This window comes from Cryptococcus neoformans (genome assembly GCF_000091045.1).
Source record: "Cryptococcus neoformans var. neoformans JEC21 chromosome 9 sequence".
NCBI classification, from domain to species: Eukaryota; Fungi; Basidiomycota; class Tremellomycetes; order Tremellales; family Cryptococcaceae; genus Cryptococcus; species Cryptococcus deneoformans.
The window spans coordinates 196,017-214,984 of record NC_006694.1 but is presented as its reverse complement, the minus strand read 5'-3'; the positions used below and the strand labels follow the sequence as shown (position 1 = coordinate 214,984).

Sequence of the window (18,968 nt, the reverse complement as noted above, 5' to 3'; positions counted from 1 at the left end):
TGGAGGTGCGCGTCAGCTGATCCCACAAACAAGGAAAATGCCGAGCCGGCGTTTAATAATAGTAATCCCGAAGGACCAATCGGGTAAGCTATCTGTTATCTCGAGATCTAGAGTACCTCCGCACCCAAACGCCCGTCAGTGGTCAGGGTCGACTTGCAAGCGACGCTTACACTTTCTCTGCTTTTCTCCCATCGACTATGGTCGAACAGACGACGGCTGAACCTGTTTCGTGTTATTGTTCCGGCGGAGAACACCTTTATCTCATATCTCACATGATCATAACGCAGTATTTCTGGTGCGATAACGGGTTTAGACCTCTTCGGGTAAACAAATGAAATGATATATGAAGCAGATTAAAAGGTCACTTCTTATTAAGAACACAGGTCGAATCCAAGGTTCACTCAAACACCGCCAGAAAAGACAAGAACCACTCAAATATGTCTTCGCCAGACCGAAAGTCGGAAGAGCTGGTTGTGCAGATGCCAGCGCTCGAAACTAGTATTATGGAGGTTGAAGTGGTCCCGCCACCACCTAAACCACAGTCGAAGTGGATGGCCATTTACCGAAGTTCTCTTTTCCAGATCTGCGTTGTTTCAGCCCTCGCCTTCTGTGGTAAGGACATCGCACCATGGTGACAATTTTGGACATTGGCTGATAACCAGTAGGCCCTGCTATGGCTGATGCGATCAGCGGTCTTGGTGGTGGTGGTCAAGCTACTCCTTACACAGTTAGTAAGTAGTCATGCCTTTTCGTGCCGATCGGACAGCCGAACGCAGGCCAGCAGACTCACCTAATACATCTTTATATAGATGCCGCCACATGTGCTTCATACTGTGCTGTCGCTGTAATCTCCCTTCTCGGTGGTCCTCTTGCATCTCGTATGGGCATCAAAGGCATGCTCATCGCCGGTGCCGCCACATTCGCTATTAATGGTTCCGGTAAGCTTTAACCACCTGACACTAATATACTCCGGCATATACTGACGAAGATTCTTCTACAGCTTACTACGTGAACAGCAAATACGGTGTCCAGTGGTATCTCATTTTCGGTCGTTTTCTCTACGGTGCCGGTTTCGGTTTTTGGTATGTTGCTGAGGCTGCCATCATTTTATCATATCCTGAAGAAGGCCGACGAGGCAAGTGAGTGCACTTTCCCCTAAATGCACTCTCTCATTTTATATTAACGTCCATTCTCAGATATCTTGCCATCTGGGTCGGTTCTCGTAACCTTGGTCAACTCGTCGGCGGAAGTATCTCCCTCGCCCGGAATGCCAAGACAGCCGCTGCTGGTGCCATCGCCACATCTACCTATCTCATTTTCGTCGCTATTGAGGCCATTGGCTTTCCCATCTCATTCCTTATCTCCCCTCCTCACAAGGTTCGACGATCTGATGGTGTCCCCATCGTCTTGGCTGCAAAGAAGCCTTGGAAGTACGAGTTCCTCGACCTTTACAGGGCCATCATTTCCCCTCGAATGCTCCTCCTCATGCCCATCGGTTTCTACTCCTACTTTTACGGCGGTGTGCTCTCCACATACCTAACAAACTACTTCTCCGTCCGTGCTCGAGCGTTGTCATCTTTCATTGTCCCTACCGGTATCATTGTTTTCACTGGTATCTACGGTAAATTCTTCCTTGATAACAAGCATTGGACACAACGTCGCAGGGCGCAAATTGGTTTTGCTATTTTCATGATTCCCTCTTTGGCGTCTTTCGGCTGGCTCTGTGCCAATCAGGCCAAGTTCCTCAACACCAGTCCCAAGTACGATTGGAACTCCGCCGGATGGGCCAACGCCTACGTTCCTTTCTACATCATGCAGGTCTGCGGTTACCTCTGTCAAACTGTGAGTACCTTGCTCATGATAACAACTGTATTATGATAAATGCTGACACGCTGCTCCTCATTAGTACATCTACTGGCTCATCTCCTGTTTCACAACCGACGTTGGTGGAAACGCCCGTAACGGTGGTATCTTCCGATGCGTTGAAGCCGTTGGACAAGCTGTCTCATATGGTATCAACTCCAACGCCAAAACCCGTTTCATCCCTTTGGGTATCAACTTTGGGCTCGCTGTCCTCTGTATTCCGTCTACATATGTCATTATCCAGCAAGTTCCTCACTACAGGGCCGATGATGTCAACCGACCAATCCCTTACGGCCAAGAAGAGGGAACAGGCTCCGTTGCGGAAGAGATTGATGATGAGCTCAAGAAGGATGCCGAGCTTCGAAAATAAGAGGGTGTAAGCAATAAAGTTTTTGAAATCGGGTTAGGGGTATTAGTTCTCTCTAAATTGGTTGAATTTTTCAATTCGTGAGGTCATATTGTAGATTGGTTACTTTAGTGGATTGTACTTTTCTCCATATTAGGTTATTATGATTTATGTTTATGTAGAGGGTCAACATGATGCAGAGTGTACGTTTCATCATTCATGTCATTACAGCTAGAAATTACGACCAAACTTGCAGCAGCTTGTTCGGTGCTTGCAAACAAAGATCAATATGCCGTTACCAACTGTGCCGCAGAAGATGATCGTTAGTTTCTGACTTACAGAATGTTCTGTTTACAATACAAAAATTATAAAATCCCCTTCAAGAAGAACGAACTTTCCCCCAAAGCACTTGTAAAACAGATCACTAAGGACGGCGTTGTCGTATCCATCCATTATTTAACGATTTTTTAAAATTGAAAAAAAAGAAAAACACGCTTATGTCCTCTTTTGTCTGATCATCTTCCGTTGTCGAACCTATTCACTGAGTGGTCAGAAACTGACTATAAATGCTTCCAAGACACATGGCAAAAAAATGAAAGTGATTCGGAGTCCAGAAGATGAAGCAGCAGCAGCAGTTGCAGCGGGAAGAGGAGATTTATTTAAAGCCAACAGCTTATTTTTTCATTAGTACCATAAAGAGACAACATTCTGCGGAACCATGTATCTACCGCTGCCATGTATCTCGAAAAAAGTAGAATGACAGACGGTGTTCAGAAAATGTTTGCTGTCAACATGATCCGTCGCCATCAATCGTTATCAGCAGATCTGTCGGAGAAGAGACCGTTCGTTAATAAAGCGCCGTCAAATACGATTGGTTCTTGGTTCACCGGTCCATCTTGTTGTTCAATCCATCTACCTCTTCCGTATTCTCATTATCTATACCATGTCACTTCATCTCGACTATGCGGAAATCTCAAGACAAGCTAGTGAGTGTGCTTCTTACTTAGTGAGCCACCCGCTAAATACACGCGTCAGGGCGTATTGTTGATGCCAACAGGGCCAAAACAATCATGGAACAAGCTGTGAATCTCTTCATTTGGCATATTGTTCGCACTAACTCCGTCCCCTCTGTTCTTTAATAGCCCCAGTCGAAGTCCTCATCCAAAAGAGTTAAATACACCCGTTCCACTGCTGGCTGCCTGGCGTGTCGATCTCGGAAAGTCAAGTGCGACGAGACTTTACCCGCGTGCCTTCGATGTGTAGCTGCGCAAAGGGAATGCGAGTATCCTCCTCCAGGAGAGGCTGGACGGAAACGAAAGAATGGAAGAGGAAGAAGTGGGGATAGTTCCCATGCTAGTGAAAGCGGGGCTGGAGGTGAGAAGAGAGCAAGGCTGAGCGAGAGTGTTGGTGGTAGAGATGACGATGGACAAGCAACAAGCCGAGGTCAGAGACATGATGTACAAGGTCACGAATGGATGGAAATTGGAGGAGGAACAATGGTGAGGGGGGCTGGAAATGAAGGATGGGCGATGGAAAGAACGACAGTACAAAAGGGGCAAACGGATCCCTCGCCTCTGAACGGGACGTCACTGTCACCTAGCGATTTCCTGGGAGATGGAACCAGCAGGATGGGGATATCGCCTGGAGATCCACTGAATTTTGTAAGCTGCGAAGACCTTTTTGGAACGTGAGCTATGCGTGCTAATAGACTCTCTTCACAGTCCACCACTGACTTTAGCTTCCTAAACGAGTTCATCCCCTTTGTCAGTCCGCCTTCGCTTTCCAATGCCCAGGCTTCGACATCTCCAAATAACCCCACTTCTATCTCCAATTCGACGAGCAATAATACCGTCTTGCCTCTCAACGCCGTTGCTTCAGCCTCGGCCTCTTCCTCAAAGCACGCACCCTTACCTCAGTTCGGAAACTTTTCCAAATCTTTACTGCTTAATCGACGAAAGATTAAAGTAGGCGGGTCAGAGCTCTTAGGGCAAAGCGACGGGACAAGAACGCCATCTGTCCCTCCTTACGCGATTCATCCGAGATTACAAATGGTGGACAGCTTCTTACAGTGAGTTTGAGCCAATGATGTTCTCTTTGATTTTCCAAATCACAAAATGATGTTAATCGTCAATCAGAGCATTCGCACATGATGAAGCATTGTTTGAGTTTGGCCCTTCACATCGCCATCGTAACTTGTCCAACAACACCCTCACTGCAGGAAGCATCGACGTCCTTTCCAATGCTTTCCCTTCCCCCACTGCACGGACCCTCTTCCATCATTACTTCAACACTGCCTCGCGTATCCTCATCACAATGGGCAACATCGGCCCGAACCCTTTGCTCGCGGTATGTACACCTTTAAAACTACTTGATACCAACTCGGCAGCGTCAGCTGCGATCCGAATGAGCATGCTTAGTGTCGGAGTGGCCCATTTCACGCACGAGACCAAAGATGCGGTCGGGAAGAATGAATTGGGTCGGAACTGGGAAACCCAAAGAAAGAAATTGAAAGAGATGGGAAGCAAGTTTAAGAAGGCGGCGCTGTCGAACATAACTCTAGCTGCACGGGCACAGAACGGGCCAGATCAGAGTGAGTGAACATGATTGGATTTTGTGAAGAGAGGCTAACGTTCATTGTGTCTATCCAATAGTCGACAGCATCCTGGCAGCTTGCACCCTATTGTGCATCAGAGATGTGAGCCCGAACCCAGCCACAAGCTTTTTGAATATATCAACTAAAAGATCACTGACTTTCGGAACCATACACAGGTGATCAGCGCTGATCCGACATGGCGGGATAATCTCGAGTTTGCTCTGTATCTCATTGGAAAGCAAGGTGGACCCCAAGCGATGCTTCAAGGTACTGGATACTCGTTCACGAGGAGGTATCTATTGGAGAACCTAGCCACGCACGACGTCTTTGGTGAGTAGCGCTATTTTCACATCAAATCACGTAGATAATTTACTGTAAATTCTGCCTCAGCATCATTTATCACCGGCAAAGAGCCAGCAGTACTAGGGAACTATGATACATGGTGGTTTGACAGCGTGGAAACATCGCAGACAAGATGGGAATGGGAGTCGGTAGAGAGGAGTTTTGGGATCTCGAGAGCTATGGTTGACCTTGTCGCTAGGGTGAGGTTTTTCTCTGCCCTGATAGGAAAGATGTCATGAATAAGCAAATTGACTATCCTGATTCTACAGATTGCCGTCCTCGACTCCCAAAAACGTCGGCTCGGTGTTACCCTGCAAGGCGGCATTGAAGAGATGTGGGATGTTGCTCAGCATTTTGAGCGGGAGTCTCATTGCTTGCTACTAGAGCTAGACATCTGGGGAAACAGTTTAAATGCTTTGCCTCAGCATGTCAGGGTGACGGTAGGTTTTGCTTATTTGCTAGATTATGTCTCTAAACTGATTTATGATCAATTAAAAGTGCGGCGATTATATCTACAAGTACATGGCGGTCGTTTTTATTCTTGCGGACGTGAGTCTTGATAGCTGGTTTGCCCCTTGGCTACCACAGTCCAATCTCCAGTACCAAATGAGGTGCAGCGGCTGACATTCGCTTGATGCCGCCTTTTACTTTTTCCTGCCTTTAATTTTCTCTTTGTTTGCTACCTTTTACAGATCCTTGAACAACCGATATCAACCCCTCGAATCGTTAAATGCATCGATCACATCCTCGAGCTCCTATCGGAAGCTTCCGCCATGCGCATGTCGGTCATGTTAATCTGGCCCCTTCTCATTGCGGGTGTTTTTGCACTCCCCGAGAAGAGGGATAAAGTTAGAGGATTGTTTGATGCTTTCCAAGGCGATTACTGTGAGGACTTGGAGGTTGCTGTGAGTCATCAAACCTGTCATTTATATTTCAGAGCTGACTTTGTTGCCTCGTTTTTGCCATCACAGCGCGAGTTGATGGACGAACAATGGAGGGGAATAGATAACGGAGAGGGGAAACAGCCTTGGGACAAAGTAATGAACAAGTTGGGGAAATATGTCTTGTTGATCTGATGTAGGTGTGGTTGTATTGCGAAGGGCGGGGGTTAAGTGACCCAAGAGATTGCTTACTATTGTACTTCTTTGTACTCTTGGCCTTGCGTCACTGTTGGATGCCTTGTTTTGGTTTTTGGGATAAAAGCGACTATATTACAGTATGACTGGTCCGTAGTACTCATAGCTATTAGGGATACCTGTGACCATTTCGCCAGTGATCATGGACTCATGATCAGCACACAATTTGGATACCTTCCCACACGACAAGAACACTATCTGTTATACCTACAGCAAAACCAAGAGGAAGATTCTTAGTATATTCACGTTTTGAGAACGAAGGTCTAGCTAGATAAATGGGAAAAATCCAGATAGTTACGCCGCATACAACAAGATCGCGGCAAGGCACACGATGTGGCAGCAGCCTGGATTTTAACGTCATGATTGAGTGACTATGTGTTAGCGTAAGAGTGGATGTTCGGAGATTGTGGAGAGCGATGATCATTAGTCTTGAACATAATTATTATGAGAAATTCTTTATCCATCTGACCCAACTCACCTTGTGGACTGGACTCCCTTGTGGGCCATGGCGATGTCAAAATTGCAAGTTCTTAATCTTGAGGTGGCTGATGAATAACTGGAGCTTGGGCCTTCTGACTTAATTAGCGTGCTTGGGGCCGCGATGCTCTAGACTTAGACTTATAAGCATCCTTTGTATCACGAGCATCACGCCGACTGGCTAGATAACATATCGCCCGACTTGACATACAGGTTACAGACATAATATGGCAGGAGGGCCAGTTCGCGACTATCTGCGCCGTGAGCCTTTATTGAGGTAAATGATGGGTTTATTAGAACTTGTGGAACCGTGGGTTATTTGTTAGAGATATATTTTCGTTCTCCAACCGCCATTAGGTAATAAGTATGTACAATCATTTGAGGTTGCTAGGTATTGCAGCTGTGAAACTGTGTCGCGAATTTGCTGAAAAAAGCTCGAGTGTTCAGCGGTTTTACCGATACGTACAATGTCACATACATCGCATTTTTGGCTATTGAAGGATACAATGCTGGCCTCGAAGGGAATATGGGCAAAACATAAAAAGAGCTCAGCCGTGACCAGGCGCATTGAAAGCAGCGACTGTCTCTATGTTGACTTTTCTTTGAACATCGCACCTGTCACACCGCCGCTCAAGATAGTAATAGATGAATACAACAAGAGTACACCCTGAAGATGGACACCATTTAGTAACAGGATCACCGCATATCGTAGATAGACGCACATAGTTGCTAACGCCGTAAGCTCCAGCCCCGCCCTTGAAGGTGTTATATTTCAAAAGGGCTTCTGATATAGGGCCTGCAGATGGATAGTTAGCCCATGGACTTCTGACGGTAATGTGATTTAATGTACTAACCAGATGTCAGATTACCTACTCCTCTGATGAAGGTGAACAACGAAAGAACGATGGTGATGGCGAAAGGATTGTCCTCTGGTAGCAATGCGTCAGGGATCTGCAACATGGTTTGACGATAGCACTACTTACTTGATATGACAGCGTTCATCTTGGTCCATAACGCAGAGAAGCTAGGGCCCAGAAGGCCAAAAACGATCGTGAATGCAACAAGCATGCCGTCATTCGTTCCAAAGCCCCAAAGGAAGGCACAAGCCAATCCGCTGCCGATGCACGAGATGAGGATTACAACACGCAAAGATATGTGATCGGACATGACCCCAAGAATAGCATTACCGGGGACAGAAGCGGCGTTAAGAATAGCTACAAGTCCGGTACCGCTTGGTTTCGTTAGACTCAAATCGTCGGCGAAAGCTAGAAAGATTATAATGAGCGGTTGCTTCATAACCGGACAAGTGTGACTTACATGGTAACCAAAGACTAGGGACGAAGTTGCCAAGGCTTGTGAGAAGGATTGTAGCCAAGCCGGCCATCAAAGCGGTACTCTTCATGAAGGACCAGTCGGCGGCATGCCACCTCTTCTCGGAATGGTGAGACCGACTGGTTGGGGGAATTCGATGACGGATGGGGATTAGCGAGATAAGGCCAATGATACCAAAGCCAACTCCAATAGAGATCATTGTGGTTTTGTAGCTATAGCGTTTTAAAAGGCCGTCTATGATAAAGGGACAGACAGCACCGCCCACGCCCATTCCTGCGTAGACGATACCCATCGCAGTCCCTCTTGCCTTAACAAACCATTCAAATAAAAGAGTAGCGCACGGCAGGTATGCAGCTAACTGTGATCAGCTAGAGTCTCAGATGCAAACTGGCAGCGAAACCTACCACCACACACTGGATAGATGATACCGAACGTGACAATCAGGTGCCATGGCTGTGTTGGAATCAATGCAATGCGCAGGCGTAAAGTGATATTCGGCAACAAGCTCACCTGGGTAGCAAAGGCACTGGCAATGAGCCCAGCGGCAGAGATGATCCACGTTACAACTTGGATTGTCTTTTGCCAAGTGGTTGCTCTTACAACGAGCCTAGGCGTCTTGTCAGCGAGTCTCTAGCGGTGGGTTTACGACATCATATGCTTACGGCCCGAGTAATGCAGTGCTCATGTACACTAAACCACTGTGAAGTGTAGCCGCAAGGGTTAAGGTGGCCGTTCCCCTCCCCTCGAAGAGCTCATTGGTCCAGTATACATGCAGTACACCAACAGAAGTTGGTATTGCCCAAATTAAAAGCTCCATCATGGTGGCGCCGGCCAAAAAGAGCCATGCTCTAATCCCACAATCGGCCGGAGGCAGCGCATACTGGATTACAGCTTCTTCATGTCCTTGATTCTCTTCGTCCTCCTGTGCTAAAGAGCGCTCCGAAGGTGTATCGTCCGCCTTGCGTGAGCCCACTGATTCATTGTCCTCTCGATTTTCTTCGAAGCGTTGTACCGTAGTAGTGCGTTCTGTAAGAGTATTGAGATTCCGTAATTCTATCACCTCCTCGGACATCGTTTATGGTTCGCCGAGTGTATAATGGTCTAGTGCAATGGAGATTCGACAGATTACAAGGGAGACTTAGTGTTTATAAAGCCTACATCCATAATTATACAACAGGATTAGTCCGTCGATGGCACAAACAAAAAGTCGCTACAAATTTGAAGTCAGCGGCTTTCGACGATTATGACAAGCACTGTGTGCGCGAGCGCATATCGGAATCGCCCGATATGCAACGATATGCCACGTAACGATGGCATAACGGAAACAATTTTGACGCACCTGATATTCAAGCATAATAAAATCTACAGCTTCCGACATGCCCCGCGTGGCAACATATCGGCCTCATATCGGGGACAGTTCATTTATGCACGCATCTCAAAATGTACCTGTTATGTTTGGTTCTGCTGCATATCCTAACTGTCCGATATCATACGATTCGCAGAATATCGTAATGCTCGCTATCCACCCGTTATGCCTGCATATCGGATATGCTTATATGCTCTCTTTTAAGCTACACATCGGACGACTCGATATGCAACCATTATACTTGCATATTGGCTGCATATTCAACTAAATGGCAGTTATGCAGCGTGTCGAATGTCCGTTATGCACATAACGAATCGCTTTCAAAACTGCTTTTGCGCTGCTATATACCATTGCCACTCATTCCCTTGCTCAACTGTATGTTCTCAATGCTTGGTGATATCCATGAATGCATAACAATACTACTATCGCCTAACCCTACTCCTCCTGATCTACCTACCATGTGCCGACTACCTTCGTTGTTCTACGGTCGTAGTGTATAACGTACCTCAACGGTAAGTACTCACCTATCGCATATGAATCATCGACAGTAAACCAACCATATGTTCCTAGCTTGAGCTGCTGAGACTAAGAATCAATCAGTTGAACTTCGAGACAGACATTTGTCATTGGAGGCGGCTCACGAAATATGTACGTGACGATTGGTAGACACSCCAGCCATTGACCTTCACTGTGTGCCACATGTCAGCATGAGACTGGCTGTTGTTGATGGGATAGAATACCGGAAAGAAACCAAAAGCTTACTAAAACATGCCCATTTCTGCCCTTCTCTAGACATATATCAGCCCTGTGTATTAGGGTGTTAGCACCACAAGGGGGAGACGGGTAGCTGCAAAAGAAATGTTGGACTTACAACAATAATCCTTCCCTTATTGTATACTGCCTACAAACGATCAGCTCATGCTCCTTTTAAGATCTTGTATTTTAGTCGCCGCTCTAAATGCTTACCACAATATTATTGACCATACAAAATATCTTACAGCTTGTTATTATGGGAAGCCTTGAAGCCTTAAGCCTTGAAGCCTTGAGACAATGTGATAGAAAATAGTAAATGGTTAAGAGGAATAGTGAAGTAGTTATGGGTTGCGTTTGGAAGTTGGGGCTGTAAACTGCGTTGCGCTGCTTTCATATATACCTTAGAGGGTCGCCGAGTTCTGACAGATGAAGCTCAATTCCAATGGATGATGGTGTGCRTTATTTTACTGATGAATTTCACAAATTAGTAGAAGCAATAATATGAGGCACATCTGTAATGCTGTGAGGTCAGTTTGCAAAGCGCAGGCGCACACTTCGTTTCACGACTGACCTTGAGCCGGGATTTGGGATTTGAGTTGTTCTTCTCTGTTCTTTGGTCTTCGGGCGGCAGACGGAGGAGCAGGTGACTGAGGTTCTTTTGGAAGCTGGCGGAACAGCCAAACACGGATAATTATACGACTCCTACTGTCGCACTCTCGCCAAACGACAGATTTGCAATGAGCTATTATATGAGCTATTATAGAGCAGGAGTGCCATGCCGACAGTGGCAATCTCGGCGTTCGAAACAGGTGGCTGACAGATCTCCACCCTTTCGTCCGAGGCCTAATCAAACAAGCCTCCACCTTCCATGTCCACAGGTTCCACGGCGCACCATCCCAACTCTTCACTGGAAAACACGTAAGTAGCTTGCTTGATTTTTCTTTTCTTTCCTCATCGCTTGATCAACATCCCTCTTCTTCTTGCCGAGCGCTTGATCAACGCACCCATTACCTCGACGGACCTCCCGTATCCTTACACTTGTATTGCGTATTAAGGTAGTAGTGGTGCCACCTGACTGCTGAATTGTGACTGGCTGACATGAATAAATACCAGATGAAGAAGATGCAAGCAATGTGGAAGAGCTCGTAAGAGATTGTACGACAGAAGTATATACGTTATGGGTGGTTGGCTACAGTACATACGTGCATGGGATTATCATATCATCACATTATTTCAGATTAATTAATTATTTATGTTCTTCGTTATCTTATCATGAAATGTTGTTGCTATTTTATCTGCGCCTGCCGGCATGTCAAGGGTGAACTACCAGCCAAGAGGACTCCCTTGACTATCGGGATTATACCTTCATGTAGGGATGGTGTTGATGGGGCGGAAAGGGTGCGTAGCTGGTATATGTAGGTATGCGGTAATAGGGAGATGAACGTAGCGCGCGTAGTAGTAGGCTGGCATATATTAGTGGTGGGTACCGGGGTATGAATACTACGCGGTGTAGCTATTATGTAGTACTGGATGTAGCCTATAGCTCGCTATGGACGGTGCCCTTCAATTATGGTGGTGGTGACAACTACCGATGTGAATGAATGACGATACCATCGTCGATGTAAAACACGTCTCATCTTCAAGAAAGTGAGAGTGATGAGATTTAAGGCCGTTTTAAGGTATGATAGTTCTGTACTATACTATATTCTTCTGGCCATGATAATCATAATATCGATCAATAATGCCTCCTGGTAGCTTTTACTACATACTACGTAGGAGTTAAGTGTCTTATCTCGTCGCATTCTACTGCTGTGGTACCAAGGAGGCCCAAACTGACTCATTATAATGCTCAAAACACCAAATATTCATCATGGATGCACAAGGTGATCTTTGCAAGCTGGCGAGATTAGAAGATTTCGAAGCTGTCCTTATGCTACATAACGGAGCATATTATGTAAATTTTAATATGCTGCATATAGATTTCTAATATGCATTGATATCCCGCATTTCAGATTCTCGATATGCTACTTACAGGTCATCGGGGCATATCGAATCCATTGATATGCTGCAGATCACGAGGTCTCACCAAAAAACCCGATATCCATCGTTATGTAAGATTTCAATGCATAACAGGTGCCTTGTTTTCCCAGCATAACGGGCCCATTTCGGCTTTTTTTCCGTTATGCTGGATAAGTGGGGATATCCGAAAATTGAATATGCAAGCGCGCACACAGTGAAGCAAAGCATCCAAATGTACCGGATATGCCGAAACTTGCTGATCTTTTGATATACAAACGCAGTACAAAATTTACTAATGCATTAAATAAAGAAAGGTTTTTAGGGGTAGTCAGGAAATCTTACAACATCACTTGCGCGATCAGCTAAACGCAAACCACCCTTGACCGAGGGCAAAGTTGCGGATAAAAATAGGTCCACCCGCGTTCTACGACCTACGTACGTATAGTGTCGGCCAACAGTCACCACATAGCAACAATCTCTTCGAGATCTTCTCTAAAATGAGGGTCAGGCCCAGTTAGTTGATCAGTAGCGCGGATAGGTTGCCTGAGGATGTACGACCAAAACTTCAGTTCTAGTTAGAGTACCGCGATTAGTTTCTAATAGAGTTTCGGGTCTGCCGTCCCCTCGCCAGCGAGATACGCTGCTTTTATCTCTTTCGCTCCTCCTTCTTATTATCCTATCCCGCGCTGATGACCTGCTATAATATGGCATATTTTGAATCGCGAATGGGTTTGCTATACGTCGTTGCTAGAGTTTTTCTTTCGGCAGGGCCATCATGCTGCCGCACTGCTGACAGTTTTGAAAGCTGACTACTACTAATTAGGAAAAGAACGAATCGCATGCAAGCAAACCAGCAGCTACTGCCATCCAAGCATTCACTGTCCTTTACCCTATGGACAAGAATAAATATGCAGAGCAGTATGCTCGGCATCCACCTCATTGCATATCTTGCATCATCTATAAAAACTACAACCATCCTCGGCCATACTACGTAGGAAGTGAAGGTTCCGCGTCCCGTCCGCTCCGCCAAGGCAAATTACTCGCAGTCGGATAGTGCCCTGGTGGGGGACCACAACGGAATACCAGATGTTGAGGTTCTTCCTTTTTAGACTTTGAGAGCTGGGAGGGGAAGAAGGGATACTACGTAGGAGGGCCGATCGGACAGTGGTGGAGGCAGAGGGAGGATCGATGTTCGATCGATGATAACCCGGCGCGTCGCGTCTTCTGCTGCCTCGCCGCCAACATGAATTCCTCAATCGGGAAATTACCGCATGGATCGGCGTCATCCGAAAGATAATGTACTCGTAGTGGACGGCGGACCGAAGTGGAATTACGAAATGACGACCTAAAATACGTCGGGCTGTTTTATGAGTCATGGTGGGTGATTTCGTAAATGAAAATGAAAAACTAATGTACTGCGATAAGTAGGAATTGATTTGTGCGTTGTACTTGATCCATATTTCATTCTAGAATAGACAATAGAAATCAAGATGGTACAGAAGACGAGGCCTAGCGAGAAACGCATCCACCTCACGCGCCATGCTCAAGCAGAGCATAAGTGAGTCTTTCGCGGCCTGATGGCGAGCTACGCCTTCCTATGCTAACGCAACCGTGTCTAGTGTGGCAGATGACTACACAAGTCAGTAATTCCAAATCGCTCCATGAGCTATGCACTTTTTAGCTGACTGTCGGCTTCTATACAGTTGCGGATGCGCCCTTGACAGCGCTTGGCCAAGAACAGTCACGGCAGCTCAATGAGGCAACAAAGAATGGGGTTCAGAAGACCGCTGAACTCCTCGTAACTTCTCCGGTGAGCTCTATTGCCTCTCTGCGCATTTGTTTAGCCACCAATATTAAACCTCCTTGAATAGCTCCGAAGGCCTCTGGAGACCATGTTGCTCGGTTATCCCGAATTAAAATCCAGATTAGAAAAGTCTGGAAAGCCCGTCATTTTATTAGACATCTTGCAAGAAGTCGGACCGTAAGTCTCCACATTCTCAAGCTGCAAGCCAACTCCTCATTTTTCTCGCTGCTCAGCTACCCTTGTGACACTCCTACACACCCCATCTCTGCCTTGAAAGCCTCTAACGGTGGCATCTTCTCTTCTCTTGACTTCTCCACCCTTTCTCCGGACTACGCTTCGAAAGAAGGCATCTTCTCCCCTGCCAATGGTGCGGCAAGGGCCAAGTTGGCGCGCAAGTGGCTGAGAGAGAGACCTGAGAAGGAGATTGTCGGTGAGTCCATAATTCATCCTTGTCGTTGTAAAGTAATGCAAAAGCTGATGGCCGCCTAGTGGTGGCTCATGGCGATATCTTGAGATACATTGCCGATGGACAACAATCCAGCCGAGTGAGTCTTTCAGCTAGTTTCTAGGTTACTTGCTAATCCATTGTCACCTAGCCCTGGAACAATGCGGAAAACAAGGTGTTCACTTTCAGATCTGACGATGACTCGGACGACAGTATGGTCGAGGCTGACTACAATGTGGAAGCACGTGATGCTACCGAAGCGCCCACCAGTAGTGAGATCAAGGCCGGCAAGTTTTAAAACTTGTAGCTCTGATCAGGTCGGAAGTGAATAACTGAAAAAGATATGCAGCGGTATTGTGTAAGGTTTTGTCCTAGCAAGATATGTTCATCACAGCGTCATAATCGTCATTACTCATTAGGCCACCCAACAGTTAAAGATTTTACACAGAGCCCAAAACCACATCGTTTCGCACACCACATGCTAATCTCTAGATATCTTCTTCCACTTCTTTACGCCATTCCAGCACCTTCTCAATATCAACCTCTACTCTCTGCTCCCTTTTATTTCTTCCTTCCAAAAAGCCCAGCGCGTCATCCCTCGCCAGCAGCTCATCCAATAATGGCTTTGCAGGCTCAAGGTTCAAAGTCAGCTCGAACGATGATCTCGCTCTTGAAAGAGGTCGATAAAGTTCAGTATGTTGATGGATAGGTGTACGAAGGGGTAACGTGGAAGGAGGGATGATGCAGGGTGTCCTAGAATATTTACCTCTTTTTTCTTGCTGCATGGTTTGAATATGATTCTTAATGATAGCCAAGAAAGAGGAGCGAATGCTACCTGTGAGAGTGAACGTCCCGCTTGCCATCTTCTTTGGTCTAGGAGGACTCTGGGAGGCGTTCTGGTGTTTTGAATCTTTGGATTTGAGCAAGTTCAGAATACTTGACCTTCTAGAGATCCTCCCGCTCTTACTTTTTCCCGCTTTTGGCGACGGTGAAGGAGATGAAGGCGGATGATGCGGGTTGGTCTTAGGAGACTCCTCGGGACGGGGTGTCGCATGATTGACGACAATTGGTGGATTGATCACTTGAGACAGCTTTTCGGATTTGGGACGTGGTGGAGACCATGCAGAGAGAAGTGGGGCAGAGGTAGGACGGCCTTTGCCCGATAGCCGATGCGGAGGGGTTTGGTTTGTGAGATTTTTACGGCCAATGGAATTGGCAAGATGTCCACTAAGACATGTCAACGATTGCCCTTCATCTGTGGGCTGTAGACTCACGATGTCAGACCCTCGGTTTTCGGGTTGTTGAATGTCTCATCTGTTACCATCCTCAAGCTCAAGCTACTTTCCATACTCGGTCTTGTTCCGCTCTTCATTTTCATTCTGTCTGCGTGCGAATCAGCAGTGATGGGATTTTCTTTGTCGCATATCGAAACGGCGCTCAAAAGTGTTTCTGGTATTGGGCTCCTGTTTTTCAGGCCAATCCCAAACGACGGAGTCTTCTGGCTAATTTTCTCTTTATCAAGTAAAGATTCTCGCTGCTGCTTAGCTACCTCTTCAAGGAGCTTGAATTGCGAAGACAGCGTCCTTCCTACAACGTCTTTCAAGACCTCTTCTCTCCATTCTTTATCGCTTTTCTTCCTATCCATCTCACCTCGCATACCTCTGATCAGCAAAGGCCCAGATATCTTTGATTTCAAAGACGACTCTCTTTGCTGACTGTTCTGTTCCGCATTATCAAACGCATGGGCCAGTGATCGGCCTTTGAAAGACTTGTTTAGCATCCCTTTCAAGGAATTACGAGTTGCTTGAAAAGGGGATCGTTTGATTTTGCCGATATTGCCAGGTTGGGGGGAGTTGAATGGGGATTCAGGAAAGAGCTCTTCGACTGTATCCGGCGGAGAGCACATGGATACTGATCGGAAGGGAGAGTAAGAATGGGTAGTTGGAGGACCTCGAGCTGTTGTGGTGGTGTCACGCGATATGGCAGAAGAGACTGGACGGGATAGGATATCGATTGGCGGACCAAGCGATGGTGGTTGGATGATAGCAGGAGGTTCGAGAATTTGAGAGGATAGACCTTGGTTTTCTTGCTTTACGGGTTCTTCGTCTTTCTGCACCTCGATAAGCCCACCGGGGAATGAAGCGAGTTTCCAGAGATCCTTCAAGTTGGCATAGGTATGTGCTCTTTTCAATTTTGGTCCTTGCGCAGACGAACAAGTATGTAAAGGGGTTTGAGAGCCAACAGGTAGAATGTAGCAGGGCCTGAGATATACTGGATCGGACTTCAAAGGCTGGGTAGATGGTAATTCTTCGGTGATTATCTCGACAGTTTCCGGGTCTACCGTGTTCGTGTGGCTCATCCACGAATGTCGCTTATCTCTCTTACTCGCATGCGAGGCCCGACGACCAGTCTCCGTCAGATCGACACACTCCGCTTCCAGACTTTCTGGCAAACTACCTGGAGAGCCCGTATCAGCAGACGAAGAGTAGCCTATTCCGATGGTGGAAGGCGCCAGGATCGAGACGTCAGATGCATTGGCCAAGAAATTCATATGTGGTCGCGTCTGGGCTGTGATCGTTGTGAGAATACGGACGGAATGATCAGACATGGAGGCGGAAAGGAATGATTGACTAGAGTGAGATGAGGATGTTGGGGAGGGTGTGGGTGCGATAGGTGATGGTGAGAGAGAAACGCTCTGAAAATTGAGAGAAAGGCCACCTTGATAGGACTTGGATTTGCCTCTCTTCATTGTATGCAAAAGGGTATGCGTTCGAGCATCATGGTCTCCAGTAGAATTTGACAAAGGTGACGCCCGAGAGTATTTGCGCGACACTTGATGCCATGGCGACTTGGAATTACCCTTCCTCGTTCGCTCTAATCTACTGGTATTAATCAGTGGGAGCCCTTCAAGAACTTTGCCGGTATCACAGCGGTTCTCAACATTCTCTCCATCCCAGCCCATAGAAGTATATTCTCTGACCATTGGTTGAGAGGCGGGTTGTCCAAACACAGCAAGGTCTGGTCGTTCAGTGGAGTAGGCTGACTCGGGATACTCTGATGCGTGGAATCGTTGGGGAGGTTTTGAAATTCCTAGAACCAAAGAGATTCCTTCGCCATACTCGGAACAAGGCGATATGGCCGATGCATGGTCATAAGTGACAGTTTTTTCGAAGCGGGCGGATGAAAACGACCGACTTCGTGGTTCGAGCACAATGGTGGTGGTGTCTGGCGAGTTTGATGACCTTACCGGTCTTCTCAAGAGAGGCTCAGACCTCTTCGCAATGGATGATGCCTTCCGATACTTGTCGCTCTGGTCAGTCTATGTCAGCTTATGGAGCGAACAATCAACACAGGGTATTGCTTACCTGCCTCACCTCCTTGATTCTTTTGCGATCCTCAGTCTCCCCCAGTACATCAGTGCTTTGTCTCTTGAGACTTCCATGGTTTATCTCTTCCTGTCCCCATGGATCCTTGTCCCAGTCATCCCATTCGACGCTAACAGCGCGACTGGCGCTGTGCAAGTCGAGCATAGCTGGCTGACGACGTAGAGGTCCCATTTTGTCAGTCAACAACAATATTAATCAACCTTCGTGACTGCGCTATTTGTTACTGATGTTGGGCTCTCAAGATTATTTGTTGTAGGTCGTGGAGGCGAAAAGATGACAGATGAAGGTTTATCGAAAGTCAAAAATAGATGTTTGGGCCACTGATTACTGAAGCAAACAAGCTAACGTGGTCTTATACTCAGACATTTTGGGAGCAGCGCACCATACGGAGCCCGGCCCGTGGAAGCTGGGCGATGGACGAGCAAGTGATGGATTCTCACAGCGCCCGATCAGGGGAGAGATGCTACAACGGATCAGCGACTGATGTCTCCGGTCGGTGGCGGAGGACAGTGCAAGGGCTAGGAACGCTCGACGCTGCAGCTGTCGCTGCTCGAGTAAGCCGATGAACGAGAGGTGAAGTGGCTTCATCTTATACATCCTGCCACCGATGACGCTGCGCCTTCTCGCGTTGTCCTTCTGCTCATCCCCCAGTCCCAGGGGCCGTCTTCACTTCTTGACGCTTGACGACAGCATCCTCATATTTGATTGTGGGGCGGAGTAATGGTTGTGTGGTGGGTTGTGTACCGGGAGCTTTGGCTGCCGTTGCGCTCTGATGGTCAAGGGCGTAGTCGAGGCACCTGTCCGTGCACACACTTTATCCGCGTGGAACCTTGGAGATACAACATTACGAGAATCGGCGGAGTGGATAGGGGGCAAGCTCCTGCTTCAAGTTGTGTTTTAAGTTTGAAGGACTGGTATTCGGACATTTTGGCGGTATGTAACAGCTTGGGATATCGCGATTGTCTATTGCTGAGTGAAGCTTGAGCACGACAAAATAGGGGACCTACCGATTGTCTTCCGCCGAAGAAAAAAACAGACAAATAAATGTAGGCGTCGGCGAACCCATCACCACCAGTATGTGACGCGACGCGTTTTTCTTTATTTTG

General features: G+C 47.0%; 5 protein-coding genes across 5 annotated transcripts; 3 read left to right on the top strand and 2 right to left on the bottom strand.

Annotated features, from left to right (window-relative positions):
• The first annotated feature begins 28 nt into the window (after window positions 1-28).
• Window positions 29-2,400, top strand: CNI00850 (membrane protein, putative). Its single transcript, XM_024657779.1, has 6 exons — window positions 29-612; window positions 666-731; window positions 810-938; window positions 1,001-1,139; window positions 1,197-1,842; window positions 1,907-2,400. Exons 1-6 carry the CDS (start codon window positions 438-440, stop codon window positions 2,231-2,233), a joined length of 1,482 nt encoding a protein of 493 aa, XP_024513529.1. The 5' UTR covers window positions 29-437; the 3' UTR covers window positions 2,234-2,400.
• A 702-nt stretch (window positions 2,401-3,102) lies between these two features.
• On the top strand, window positions 3,103-6,717 carry CNI00840 (hypothetical protein). Its single transcript, XM_024657778.1, has 13 exons — window positions 3,103-3,195; window positions 3,245-3,291; window positions 3,352-3,870; window positions 3,931-4,277; window positions 4,345-4,799; window positions 4,861-4,904; window positions 4,979-5,132; window positions 5,193-5,344; window positions 5,414-5,584; window positions 5,643-5,693; window positions 5,837-6,049; window positions 6,116-6,221; window positions 6,269-6,717. Exons 1-12 carry the CDS (start codon window positions 3,153-3,155, stop codon window positions 6,218-6,220), a joined length of 2,301 nt encoding a protein of 766 aa, XP_024513501.1. The 5' UTR covers window positions 3,103-3,152; the 3' UTR covers window position 6,221; window positions 6,269-6,717.
• Window positions 6,718-7,098: 381 nt separating this feature from the next.
• Window positions 7,099-9,274, bottom strand: CNI00830 (monocarboxylic acid transporter, putative). The gene is made up of 9 exons (XM_024657777.1): window positions 8,752-9,274; window positions 8,600-8,696; window positions 8,494-8,542; window positions 8,075-8,443; window positions 7,741-8,022; window positions 7,612-7,686; window positions 7,480-7,553; window positions 7,236-7,424; window positions 7,099-7,181 (listed from the first exon to the last, which is right to left on the bottom strand). Exons 1-8 carry the CDS (start codon window positions 9,159-9,161, stop codon window positions 7,344-7,346), a joined length of 1,437 nt encoding a protein of 478 aa, XP_024513519.1. The 5' UTR covers window positions 9,162-9,274; the 3' UTR covers window positions 7,099-7,181; window positions 7,236-7,343.
• A 3,911-nt stretch (window positions 9,275-13,185) lies between these two features.
• CNI00820 (conserved hypothetical protein) lies at window positions 13,186-15,263 on the top strand. Its single transcript, XM_572972.2, has 8 exons — window positions 13,186-13,604; window positions 13,656-13,785; window positions 13,847-13,866; window positions 13,931-14,037; window positions 14,099-14,208; window positions 14,265-14,461; window positions 14,521-14,576; window positions 14,628-15,263. Exons 2-8 carry the CDS (start codon window positions 13,718-13,720, stop codon window positions 14,772-14,774), a joined length of 705 nt encoding a protein of 234 aa, XP_572972.1. The 5' UTR covers window positions 13,186-13,604; window positions 13,656-13,717; the 3' UTR covers window positions 14,775-15,263.
• CNI00810 (expressed protein) lies at window positions 14,846-18,880 on the bottom strand. The gene is made up of 3 exons (XM_572741.2): window positions 17,842-18,880; window positions 15,751-17,786; window positions 14,846-15,703 (listed from the first exon to the last, which is right to left on the bottom strand). Exons 1-3 carry the CDS (start codon window positions 18,031-18,033, stop codon window positions 14,965-14,967), a joined length of 2,967 nt encoding a protein of 988 aa, XP_572741.1. The 5' UTR covers window positions 18,034-18,880; the 3' UTR covers window positions 14,846-14,964.
• Window positions 18,881-18,968: the final 88 nt, after the last annotated feature.

What these genes read in the sequence shown, in the direction of transcription:
- CNI00830 (XM_024657777.1), bottom strand. Translation starts at nt 9,161, where the DNA reads ATGTCCGAGGAGGTGATAGAATTACGGAATCTCAATACTCTTACAGAA. An exon ending in CCCTAGTCTTTGGTTACCAT is followed by an intron (nt 8,023 to 8,074) that starts GTAAGTCACACT and finishes TAATCTTTCTAG; the next exon opens with CTTTCGCCGACGATTTGAGT. An exon ending in GATGAACGCTGTCATATCAA is followed by an intron (nt 7,687 to 7,740) that starts GTAAGTAGTGCT and finishes CATTGCTACCAG; the next exon opens with AGGACAATCCTTTCGCCATC.
- CNI00840 (XM_024657778.1), top strand. Translation starts at nt 3,153, where the DNA reads ATGTCACTTCATCTCGACTATGCGGAAATCTCAAGACAAGCTA. An exon ending in AAACAATCATGGAACAAGCT is followed by an intron (nt 3,292 to 3,351) that starts GTGAATCTCTTC and finishes GTTCTTTAATAG; the next exon opens with CCCCAGTCGAAGTCCTCATC. An exon ending in TCGTTTTTATTCTTGCGGAC is followed by an intron (nt 5,694 to 5,836) that starts GTGAGTCTTGAT and finishes TACCTTTTACAG; the next exon opens with ATCCTTGAACAACCGATATC.
- CNI00810 (XM_572741.2), bottom strand. Translation starts at nt 18,033, where the DNA reads ATGGGACCTCTACGTCGTCAGCCAGCTATGCTCGACTTGCACAGCGCC. An exon ending in GAATCAAGGAGGTGAGGCAG is followed by an intron (nt 17,787 to 17,841) that starts GTAAGCAATACC and finishes TAGACTGACCAG; the next exon opens with AGCGACAAGTATCGGAAGGC. An exon ending in AAAACCGAGGGTCTGACATC is followed by an intron (nt 15,704 to 15,750) that starts GTGAGTCTACAG and finishes GACATGTCTTAG; the next exon opens with TGGACATCTTGCCAATTCCA.
- CNI00820 (XM_572972.2), top strand. Translation starts at nt 13,718, where the DNA reads ATGGTACAGAAGACGAGGCCTAGCGAGAAACGCATCCACCTCACGCGC. An exon ending in ACCTGAGAAGGAGATTGTCG is followed by an intron (nt 14,462 to 14,520) that starts GTGAGTCCATAA and finishes ATGGCCGCCTAG; the next exon opens with TGGTGGCTCATGGCGATATC. An exon ending in ATGGACAACAATCCAGCCGA is followed by an intron (nt 14,577 to 14,627) that starts GTGAGTCTTTCA and finishes ATTGTCACCTAG; the next exon opens with CCCTGGAACAATGCGGAAAA.
- CNI00850 (XM_024657779.1), top strand. Translation starts at nt 438, where the DNA reads ATGTCTTCGCCAGACCGAAAGTCGGAAGAGCTGGTTGTGCAGATGCCA. An exon ending in AGCTACTCCTTACACAGTTA is followed by an intron (nt 732 to 809) that starts GTAAGTAGTCAT and finishes ATCTTTATATAG; the next exon opens with ATGCCGCCACATGTGCTTCA. An exon ending in GAAGAAGGCCGACGAGGCAA is followed by an intron (nt 1,140 to 1,196) that starts GTGAGTGCACTT and finishes GTCCATTCTCAG; the next exon opens with ATATCTTGCCATCTGGGTCG.